An 11,633-nucleotide genomic window follows, 5' to 3' on the forward strand; every position below is an offset into this window, starting at 1 on the left:
CGTGGACGCACAGAATATAAAGTGTAATTAAAAAACGTTTTAGAAGACTGCTAGGCATGTGCTCTTACACTGCATTATTCCAGCCTTTAAAAATCATTTTTTAGGACTTGTGCACAACACTACTGACCTAGGAGACAGGATGTGTAGGGCAACAGGGGTAGCTCTGTAACAGGGATAAGACACCACTTTCTGATCGGAGTTGAGGCCCATTTCACGAGAGGTTCATTCGCCTCTGGTAAACCCGGTGTCCTAGTTGGGTTTCTATTCCTGTGGTAAAACATTCTGACCAAAAGCATCTTGGGGAGAAAAGAGTTCACTGCGCTCACATCTTCTTCTTCTTCCTCTTCTTCCTCCTCTTCTTCTTCTTCTTCATAGTTTTTTTTTTTTTTTTTTTTTTTAGTTTTAATTTATGTGCATTGGTGTGAGGGTGTCAGATCTTGGAGTTACAGTCGCCAGCTGCCATGTAGGTGCTCAGAATTGAACCTGGGTCCTTTGGAAGAACAGGCAGTGCTCTTAACCACTGAACCATCTCTCCAGCCGCAGCTTGCATGTTCTTACCATAGTCCGCCGCTGTGGGACACCAAGGCAGGAGCACAGAGAGGGAACCCGGAGGCAGGAACTGAAGCAGAGACCATGGGCAGTTGCTACTTACTTGCTCCTCACAGCTTGCCCAGCCTGTTTGTTTGTTTTGTTTTATACACCTCAGGTTTACCTGCCCACAGGTGACGCCATCTTCGGTGAACTGTGCCCTCCCATATCAAGTCAGTAATCAAGAAAGTGCCCAAGAGGCTTGCCTACAGGCCAGTTGATGGAGGCATTTTCTCCTCCAGGTCCCTCTTCCAGATGACCCTAGCTCTGTCAAGTTGACAAGACAAAACTAAACTGTAGGCACTATGTTGGGGAGCTATTTTATTCGGTTTCTTATACCTTTACCTCCCTTCCAGCCCCTCTAGGCTAGGCAGGAGAGAAAAAATGTTGGAGAGGAAAGGGGACAGAGACCTCTACAAGTTAGACCGCTTCCTGCTGGTTCGGGGTGTTGGGTTCCTAGGGGCAAGTCCAATCTTTGTCACCATTACCTCTCCAGCTTCTCGTTCTCATCAAACTGCAACAGCAGCAACTGCAACAACCGCCAGTGCAACAACCGCCACTGCAACAACCGCCACTGCAGCAACCGCCAGTGCAACAACCGCCACTGCAACAACAGCAACTCAACAACAGTAACTCAACAACAGCAACTGCAACAACCGCAACTGCAACAACAGCAACTGTAACAACCGCAACTGCAACAACAGCAACTGTAACAACAGCAACTCAACAACAGTAACTCAACAACAGCAACTGCAACAACTGCAACTGCAACAACCGCAACTGCAACAACCGCAATCAGGAGCAGCAGCCTCTTCTTTGGAGCACCTCTGGCTCCTCCCTGGGCTCTGGCATTTATCTCATGTGAAAAGTTCCCAGAATTCTAAATGCCAACTATCCTCGGATGGCAAAGTCACACCCCTGCTAGTGCCCGAGGCAAAGCATAATCACCTGCTGTGACGCAGCTGCTTATCCCACACCTGGGATTAAAACAAAAGCATATTCACATAACGACACTGGGCTTTTATTTTTATTTATTTATTTATCGTAACTGGGTTTTTAAAGAAACCAACATTCTGGCCTGGAGAGATGGCTCAGAGGTTAAGAGCACCGACTGCTCTCCCAGAGGTCCTGAGTTCAATCCCAGCAACCACATGGTGGCTCACAACCATCTATAATGTGATTTAATGCCTTGTCATGCAGGCAGAGCACTATATACATAATAAGTAAATCTTTTTTTTTAAAAGAAAGACCACAGAGAGACCCTGTCTCGAAAAACCAAATAAATAAATAAAATAAAATAAAACAAAAAAGAAACCAACCTTCTCACTAAACTAACCAGCAAACTCTGTCAAAAGCCCGTGGTTGGCTAGGAATGTCATAGACCTCAGTGTGGAAGCTCTTGCTATTGTTTTGTTAGGTGGACGTTATTTGACCATCAAGTTGCCTTTTGAAAAACCATGTTTACTTAATCACAACACTCAGGAGGCAGAGGCTGGTGGATACCTGTGAGTTTCCTGGTCTACACAGTGAGACCTCTCAAACTAGCGAAGCCTGAAAGCATGGTTGTTGCTCCTGTCAGCTTTGAGGTGCTTGTGCAGAGGGCATTGGTAACTGCAGAGGATTAGAACCGGTCATACTGAAAGGTGATGGTTGAATGCTCAGCCATAACTGCAACATCTACGTCACTTCCTCCTTCAAGGTTCAGGGAACATTGCAGAGGAGGGGACAAATATAATGTGAGAGCCAGCCAGGCACTGGTGGTGTGCTGGCCGTCTTGAAACTTCCTAGACCAGCTGGCCTCAAACTCACAGATGTGCATGATTTAACCCTAGCACCTGAGAGGCAGAGGCAGGTGGATCTCTGTGAGTTAGTTCCAGCCTGGTCGAGAGAGAGAGAGAGAGAGAGGGGGGGGGGGGGGAGGGAGGGAGGGAGGGAGGGAGGGAGGGAGAGGGAGTTAGTTTTAGGATAGCCAGGACTACATGGAGAAACCCTGTCTGGAAAAAAACAAAAACAAAAAACAAAAAAACAAAACAAAACAAAACAAGAGGCCTGGAGAGATGGCTCAGAGGTTAAGAGCACTGGCTGTTCCTCCAAAGGTCCTGAGTTCAATTCCCAGAAACCTCATGGTGGCTTATAACCATATATAATGAGATCTGGCGCCCTCTTCTGGTGGGCAAGCACATATGCAGGCAGGACACTGGATACATAATAAATAAATAACTCTTTAAAACAAAACAAGACAAGCCCGGTGTGGTGGCGCACGCCTATAATCCCAGCACTCGGGAGGCAGAGGCAGGCGGATCGCTGTGAGTTCGAGGCCAGCCTGGTCTACAAAGCAGGTCCAGGACAGCCAAGGCTACACAGAGAGACCCTGTCTCGAAAAACCAAAAAAACAAAACAAGACAAACCAAGGAAACAAACAAGGTGGAGAAAGGAGGTAGGAGTCAGATCACAGGAGTAGGTGGTGTGGTGTGGAACAGTGGCTTCTGGGCGCATTATGGCTGACACCACTCTTGAATTCACAGCAGCTGAGATTCTCTTTCAAGATCTACACAGACTGGGAGCATCCAACACCCTGGTAGGGAAGTGGGTGGGGCCTATGGAGTCCCCCACACCCCCTCAAGTCTCTTGTGGTCTGGCTGGTGCGACACAATCTTTTGTGTAACCTGACCTGGATTTATCAGGAAATGACGGAAGTGTCTCCCTGGGCTTAAGAGTAGAAGGGTAAAGGTTATGTCACACTTCGTTCTGTCCCCTCTGTATTGTAAGCCATGGAGCACATCACCTCTACTGGTGGTTTGTGTGTGAGTGTGTGTTTGATACAGGGTTTCTCTGTATAACAGCTCTGGCTGTCCCGGAACTCCTTCTGTAGTGCAGGCTGGCCTCGAACTCACGGTGATCCACCTACCTCTGCCTCCCAAGTGCTGGGATTAAAGGTGTGGGCCACCACTACCCGGCTACTGTCTCATTTCTAAACTAAAACTTTGTTGTAGTTGTTCTGTTTTGTTCTTTTAAGACAGGGTTTCTTTGTGTCACCTTGGCTGTCCTGGACTTGCTTTGGAAACTAGGCTGGCCTCAAACTCACAGAGATCCACCTGCCTCTGCCTCCCAAGTGCTGAGATTAAAGTTGTGGGCCACCATGCCCAGTTGAAAACATCTTTTAAAAATACATATAATTTTGGGGCAGGAGAGATGGCTCAGTGGTTAAGAGCACTGTCTGCTCTTCTAGAGGTCCTGAGTTCAATTCCCAGAAACCACATGGTGGTTCACAACCATCTATAATGTGATCTAATGTGCACTGTATACATAATAAATAAATCTTTAAAAAATACATGTAGTTTTATTTGTGTACCTGTGTATGCATTTGTGCGGTCAGGCACGCCAGGTGTGCTCACAGAGGTCAGGTGATAACTTGCAGGAGTCGGTTCTCTTTTTTTCATCACGTGGGTCTCGCGGGGTCAAACGCAGGTTGTCAGACTGGCCGGCAAGACTGTTTACCCACCGAGCCATCTCTCCAGCCCTGATCCTTGAGCCTTTGAATTTGAATCTCACCGTTTGTTAAAATGGAGGGAACATTTTGATATTTTGAACTTTGTCGCCCCCCTTAGGCCACTGAGAGAGTTCCCTGTGACACTGTACGGAGAAGTTCTGTTCAATCGGCTTTCAGTTTGTTCTAGTTTGTTTGTTTGTTTGTTTGTTTTCTTTTAGAGACAGGGTTTCTCTGTGTAGCCTTACCTATTCTGGTTTGTTTTCTATCGCAATGATGAAGACCATGGCCGAAAGCAACTTAGGGAATAAAGGCTTTGCTTCATCCGACGTGGAGGAAAGTCAAGGCAGAGCTCAAGGCAGGTGCTGAAGGAAAGGCCACGGAGGAGGGCGCTTACTGGCTTGATCCCCATTGCCTTTTCAATCTTCTTTCCTTTTGGTTTTTCGAGTCAAGGTTTCTCTGTGTAGCCTTGGCTGTCCTGGACTCACTTTGTAGACCAGGCTGGCCTCGAACTCACAGCGATCCACTTGCCTCTGCCTCCCGAGTGCTGGGATTAAAGGCATGGTGCCACCACCGCCCGGCCCAATCTGCTTTGTTATACACCTCAGGACTTTTTTTGCCCAGGGGTGATACTACTCACAGTGGGCTGAGCCCTCACACAATTGTCATCAATCAAAAACAAAAAATGGCCCCCAACTGCTGGGATTAAAGGCATTCGCCTCACCGCTGCCACCGCTGCCACCGCCGCCACCGCCACCACCACCATCGTCGCCATCTCAATTGGCTGTTGTGGTGCACACACCCAAGGGATTAAAGGTGTGTGCCACCTTGCCCAATTTCTTTGTTTGCTTTTCTTTTTTTCACTTCTTGGTTTGTCAACTTGACACAACCTAGAGAGAGTACCCTGAGAAAGGGGACCAAGATGGGGGCGGGGGCGGGGGCGGGGGCGGGGCGTAATGCCTCTAGTGTATTGGCCAGTAGGCAAGTTTGTGGGACGTCAAAAAAAAAAAAAAAGATTTATTTATTTATTATGTATACAGTGTTCTCCCTGCATGTAAACCTAATCCAGGAGGTCAAAGACCTCTATAGTGAAAACTTTTTAAGACATTGATGTCATGGGTGGGCAGGACCAGACAACGGGCAGACTTTCTATGTGTGCTGACAGAATTAATACTGCGGAAGTGGCTGTGATTACTGAAACTAATCTACAGACCCAATGCAGTTGTCACACTTCCCCACCCATACTTTTTTGTTTTGTTTTGTTTTGTTTTTTTGAGACAGGGTCTCTCTGTGTAGCCTTGGCTGTCCTGGACTCGCTTTATAGACCAGGCTGGCCTCGGACTCACAGTGATCCGCCTGCCTCTGCCTCCCGAGCGCTAGGACTAAAGGCGTGCGCCACCACACCCGGCCCCACCCATACTTATTGTATGCCTCAAAGGCTACAAGAAAATTGTTGTGAACCTGGGTTCAGAGCGCCACCTAGTGTCAAGGCAGTGGAGATGGTTGCAGGCCCAGATAACTTAAGGCACAGACTTCAGCAAAATAGTTTCTGTGTATTTCTTTTTTCTCCCCGCCCCCCTGTTTTTCGAGACAGGATTTCTCTGTGTATTCCTGACTGTCCTGGACTCGCTTTGTAGGCTGGCCTCGAACTCACAGCGATCTGCCAGCCTGGGCCTCCTGAGTGCTGGGATTAAAGGTGTGCGCCATCAACTGCGCGGCTGTTTCCGCGTTTTTTATCTTGACCTGTTTTGTTTGTTTGTTTGTTTTTGTTTTTGTTTTTGTTTTTGGAGACAGGGTCTCTCTGTGTAGCCTTGGCTGTTCTAGACTCACTTTGTAGACCAGGCTGGCCTCGAACTCACAGCGATCCGCCTGCCTCTGCCTCCCAAGTGCTGGGATTAAAGGCGTGCGCCACCACCGCCCGGCTTTGACTCTTTTTTTGTTTTGTTTTTTTCGAGAAGGAGTTTCTCTGTGTAGCCTTGACTGTCCCGGACTTACTTTGTAGACCAGGCTGGCCTCGAACTCACAGTGATCCGCCTGCCTCTGCCTCCCTAGTGCTGGGATTAAAGGCGTGTGACACCATGCCCCGCCGGAGGATTTAAATTTATGCTGATGTCTGGTGGGACTTTATAATGATCACATCTCGGGTAGGTGGCAGGGTATCACTCCCCCCCCCTTGTAGTGTGGGTGGGTGGTTAGGAATCAAATCTAGGGGCTTTGGGCATGCTAGGCAAGTGGAAACCACACAGCACTATCTTTATCTTTCAAAACGTTATTTTATGTGGATTGGTGTTTTGTCTCCATGTAGGTTTGTGCACAGTGTGTGTGCCTGGTGCAGGAGCCAGAGAGGGTGCTGGGTCCCCTGGGACTGGAGTTACAAACAGTTGTAAGCCACCACATGGGTGCTGGGATTGGAACTTGAGTCCTTCATGAGAGCAGCCATGTTCTTTACTGCTGAGGCATCGCTCCAGCTTCATTCATCTTTTGGCCGGGCGGTGGTGGCGCACGCCTTTAATCCCAGCACTCGGGAGGCAGAGGCAGGCGGATCGCTGTGAGTTCAAGGCCAGCCTGGTCTACAAAGTGAGTCTGGGACAGCCAAGGCTACACAGAGAGACCCTGTCTTAAAAAAACCAACCAACCAACCAAAACAACAAAAAACCAAAAAACCAACCCCCCAACAACAAAAACAAACCAAACAACAACAAAACAAACAAACAAAAAAATCAAACAAACAAGTATTTTTTGAAGGAAAAGGAGAATACAATACTTGACTTTTAGATTGAGTGATCAAATCCACTCATCCACTGATATTTCCTACTGTGCCTCTACCCCTTTTCCTGCGTTATGTGAAATATTCATTTATGTGTGCTCCTATGGATGCACATGGTGTTCAGAAGGCTACTTCTGGAGTTGGGTTTTTCCTTTCACTATGTGGGTCATGCAGGATTGAACTCTTTTGCTCTGGTAGAGGAATTGAATTCAAGTTACAGCACCCATATGATGGCTCACAACCACCCTAACTCCAGTTCCAGGGAATCTGATGCTCTCTTTTGACCTCCAAGGGCATCAAGCACACACTGATGCACATGCATACATGCAAGCAAAACACTTGTATACATTAGAGAGAGAGAGAGAGAGAGAGAGAGAGAGAGAGAGAGAGAGAGAGTTCAAGGTTATCGTAGGCTACCTCGCAAATTTGAAGCCAGGTTAGGTTTCTTGAGATCTTGTCTCAAAAAGAAAAAAGAAAGTTCATAACTGTCCCATAGGGTAAATCTAAATTAAGGCATGAATAAGTTCTATATGTCAGGGCATCAGAAGCACTAGCGCTTAAAAGCTTCATGCACCCAGGGTTTGTCACACCTCCCCGAAAGTATATTATTGCCACCGATGGAAAGGTGTTGGATAACTCTGCAACGGGGCTCACCCACTCTTTGGGGGGGGGGCGGTCCAAGGGCCAGGCGCCAGATTAACTCTCCTCTCCCTCGGCAATTTCCAGTTGTTGCCCCCTCCAAACTTCCAGTACATGGATTTAGGACTTTTCCCAAGCTCCCCTAATTGCTTCTCGGTTCCAGAGTGCACCTTACAAATATGCATTGTCCTCTATGACCCAGGCCTCAGCTGCAGCGTCACTCCATGAACACTGGATGCTCAGGCCCTTCTCGAAGAGCCCGGCGCACCAGCTACACTGGACAGCGGGTGCTGGTGCCCTCCACAGCACTGCCCTCCATTCCTCGCGTGCATATGTGGCTATGTCTGGCTTTCTCTGAGTCTCAGCTTCGCCATGTATTCAATAGGACGTAGAAACCTTCCCATGCCTCTACCTAGGAATGTCTGGCCTCCCCTGGGGCTTTACGTTCCCCACCTGGTCACCGGCAAGAATCACAGATGTTTTTTGAGCACAGGATGGCTTCCAACTCACTATGCTGCAGAGGATGACCTTGAACGTCTAATTCTCCTGTTTCAAGCTGCCGCACCTGGTTTTATGTAGCGCTGAGGATTGAACCCAGATGCATGTTAGGTAAGCACTCTATCGACTGAGCTATACCTTCAGCCTTGTCCCTACTCCTGTACCTAGCCAGCTCCAGGTTTCAGTTTTCCCATATGCTGGGGGGGGGGGGGACGACCACATTTTCCTCTCTGTGGTCTTCTCTAGCCTCTGTTTCCCTCTGTATGTTCAGCGGAGCACCTGTACCTTACCTAATCTGGCAACGCCTTTGGGCATTGGTTTTCTCCTTTATGAGAATGTGAGGATTGCGCGCGTGCAAAACCAGAGCAAAGGTCTGGCCTCTGGACCTCACTCACGCAACAGAAACACCCTTCTCTAAACAGCTGCCTTGAGTGGCTTTGCTTGAGCCGAGAGGGGAGGCGGGGTGGGTGGGAAAGATGACAAACTGCACATGGCAGTTCTTTAGGGGTGGTTTGCAAGCCTTCAGTTCACCGGCCGCTCTAAGCAACGGAACGGATGGAGGCACGCAGCTGGGAGCTGCTCTTTTGCAGGTCCCTTCTTCGTTGGCCACGCACCAACCTCCCCCTTCCCCCCCACCGGGCGCTCCCACTAGAAGGGCCCGACTCCAGCGTCGGAACCTTCGTGTGTGGAGCGGGCGTTTCTGAACGGCGCTCTTTCCCAGGGACGCCGTCGCCCCTCTCGCCCCTGCGCCCCCCGACCCGCGTCCCGGGCGCCGACGGCCCGGAGCTGCCCGGAAGCTCGCTCCTGCTGCGGCGCTTGTCAGGGCAAGCCCGGGTCCGTCCGGGACCTCGGCCCCGCTCTCCCCCCGGACCCGAGAGGCTGCTGCACCGGGTACGGGGGCCGGGATGGAGGGAGGAGCCTGGCTTGGGCAGGGCGCGAGGCCGGCAGGGCTCTGGGTGTGGGTCGGAACGGAGAGGCGAGGAAAGCGACGCCCAGAGCTCAAGAACGAGGGCGTCGGGAGGCCAAGCCACCTTACGGAAGCCGGGAGAGTGGGAAGGTCCTAGGGGATATAACGGGACGAGGTGGTGTAAAGGACCAGGGCTGCTAGAGGTCCCTAGGCGAGGGGCCAGGCATCATTTCACCCGGGGAGGAGAAGAGAGACAAGAGATGCCAGCAGTGTCTAGGGAGGAGGGGACCAAGGCGGGGAGAGCTGGTGTGGGAACGGGCAACCAGAAGGTCCCGTGTCTATGACTGCGAGTGGGAGGAGGCTCCGAGGTGTTAGCGGCGATGGAGAAAGAAACGAAGATGTCAGGATACTTTGGGGGGGGGCGGGGGCGTTGAGGATGCCGGTGGATGGAATGTAACAAGATGGGGGCGCATATAGGAGGAGGCTGGGCGCTGTTTCCCGAGTGGGAAGAGAATGGCGAGACCTTTAAGTGAAGAGTGTGAGGGTGACATAAAAGAGCCCCGAGTGGAAAGTGGGGAATTGGGTTAGTGGGACTGGCTAAGCATCTAGGGAGGAAACTTGAGGTTACGCCAATTGTGGAGCTTGGGGAGGCCCTGACGGGCATCGAGTGGGGGTGGAGATCCCCTACCGCCAGGGTGTTGAGGGACCTGAGGGAGAGCTCTAAGCCAGGGCTTGAGTAGAGCTTTGAGAAAGAGCAAAGGGTAGATGGAAGAAAAATCTCGGAGGCCACTAGGGCCTGGGAATGTGAAGTTACAGAGGACCTAAACTGAAAAGAAGAGAAATGGACTTGGAGATAGATTTCGGTGGTCGGTGAGGGGGTTGGGTGGAGGGAATTCGGAGGGCGCCCAAGGTTCTGACCCGAGTCGGGTGGAGCGGGGCGTTGCCAAAGAGTCCCAGAGATGGGGACTGAAGTCAGTTTTCACTTCGTAGGGAGGCAGGTCAGTAGCACAGAGTCGGGCAGAGAATCCGAACACCTTCCTTTTTAGGATTTTTTTCCCCTCCTGAAAGAGAGGATCTTAACTTCTCTTCCCTCCGCCGCTCCCAGCTGCCGCTCCAGATGCTGCTGCTGCCGCCGCGGCCACCCCACCCTCGGTCCTCCTCTCCGGAGGTCATGGACCCACCGCCCCCCAAGACTCCCCCTTTCCCCAAGGCGGAAGGCCCCTCCTCCACCTCTTCCTCGGTGGCGGGGCCGCGGCCACCGCGGCTGGGCCGACACCTGCTCATCGACGCCAACGGGGTCCCCTACACGTACACGGTGCAGCTGGAGGAGGAACCTCGGGGTCCGCCGCAGCGCGAGGCGACTCCGGGAGAGCCAGGTCCTCGCAAGGGCTACAGCTGCCCAGAGTGCGCTCGTGTCTTTGCTAGCCCTCTGCGGCTGCAGAGCCACCGTGTGTCGCACTCGGACCTCAAGCCCTTTACTTGTGGTGCTTGTGGCAAAGCCTTCAAGCGCTCCAGCCACCTGTCGCGGCACCGTGCCACCCACCGCGCGCGCGCTGGCCCACCGCACACCTGCCCGCTCTGTCCACGCCGCTTCCAGGACGCCGCGGAGCTGGCGCAGCACGTGCGCCTGCACTGAGCTCTGAGCTCGGCCCTGCCCTCTCTGGGCCACCACGTCTGACCCACACAGCCTCACTCCCACACATTCCCCAGTGTTGCTGAGGTTACTGCCTTACCCTAGGCCTCAGTTTCCCCACCGATCCCCAAAGAGAAATATCATTTTGTCTTTTTTTTTTTCCTCCCCCCGTCTAGCTGTGTGATGTAGACCAAAGTTGTTGCCCCTCTGGGCCTGGGTGTCAGTTGGAACTGGGCTTCAGTCCGGCTGTGCTGTCTAACCCTTTGCAAGCGCTACCTACGACCTCTCCCGAGTCTTGGTTTTCTACTCTTTCCAAGTGGTGAGGTCCTCGTGCAACACATGACAAAAGCACTGGCACGGTCTGGATAATCTCTGTACTGCCCTCTAATGCCCACGACCCCTCATTCTTTGCCCAATAAACATTCCGTTCTTCATTCTCCTGCTCTTGCTTGCCTGTGGGTTGCGTATTGGGAGAAGGGAGACTGGGTGCGGACTGCTGCAACATAGGAACCTTGTGTTTGAAGCGCGGTTCCTACCGGAGCTGTTTTCTGATGCTTAGGCAACCGGCCCTCTCTGTCCTCTTTAAGGCCCCTCGCCTCTCCCTGGTTCTGTATTTCCCAAACGCGGTACTGGCAGGTGCTGGAGGTAGCTGAAGGTCCACGGTCCCTCTGCTGCCTGGCCCCGAGAGGCTGGGGAGAGGGCGGTGTCCTAGTGGGCAGCTTTTGGAGAACTTGCCTGTGAAGTCTCCAGAGACTGGGGCCGTTGGCTTAGAAAGAACTTCGGGGGAGGGGGGCGTGTAACGGGAGAAGCAAGACATAGCATAGCGGATGGCCCCACTTCTAGACTCTGGTGGTGGCCAGAGCGCGGGAGAGTCCTGGGAGCCACAAGGTGTCCTGAAGGACAGCTGCTGGGGGACCCGGAAGGGCACAGGGGGAGGGACTGAGGCCTTGATTGCGTACAGAGGGAAATTCACTCTGCGTGAATACAGTGGGTACTGGAGCCAGGAAGACAGTAGGGACCCCAGGGGCATTATGGGAAGAACACAGAGGACCTTGGCTAGAACACACACCAAGGACAGAGTCTGTGATCCTCTCTCCAGTTCCATCCTCTCAGT

At 51.7% G+C, this 11,633-nt stretch overlaps 1 protein-coding gene across 3 annotated transcripts; it reads left to right on the forward strand.

Annotated features, from left to right (window-relative positions):
• The first annotated feature begins 7,746 nt into the window (after positions 1–7,746).
• Positions 7,747–10,953, forward strand: LOC311591002 (zinc finger protein 580). Of its 3 annotated transcripts, XM_084770349.1 has the most exons (3): positions 7,747–8,090; positions 8,701–8,870; positions 9,992–10,953. In XM_084770349.1, the coding sequence occupies exons 1-3, from the start codon at positions 8,084–8,086 to the stop codon at positions 10,520–10,522; spliced, it is 708 nt and encodes a 235-aa protein (XP_084626475.1). In that variant the 5' UTR covers positions 7,747–8,083; the 3' UTR covers positions 10,523–10,953. The 3 variants fall into 3 exon arrangements, with proteins under 3 accessions (XP_084626475.1, XP_084626476.1, XP_084626477.1); XM_084770350.1 differs by lacking the exons at positions 7,747–8,090; positions 8,701–8,870 and adding an exon at positions 8,880–9,884; XM_084770351.1 differs by lacking the exons at positions 7,747–8,090; positions 8,701–8,870 and adding an exon at positions 8,880–9,097.
• Positions 10,954–11,633: the final 680 nt, after the last annotated feature.

Source organism: Acomys minous, assembly GCF_964271855.1.
Source record: "Acomys minous genome assembly, chromosome: 20".
Lineage (NCBI taxonomy): Eukaryota > Metazoa > Chordata > Mammalia > Rodentia > Muridae > Acomys > Acomys minous.

Excerpts from the sequence above, each read along its gene's own strand:
- LOC311591002 (XM_084770349.1), top strand. Across the intron at positions 8,871-9,991 it reads CCGAGAGGCTGCTGCACCGG|CTGCCGCTCCAGATGCTGCT; the intron begins GTACGGGGGCCG and ends CGCCGCTCCCAG.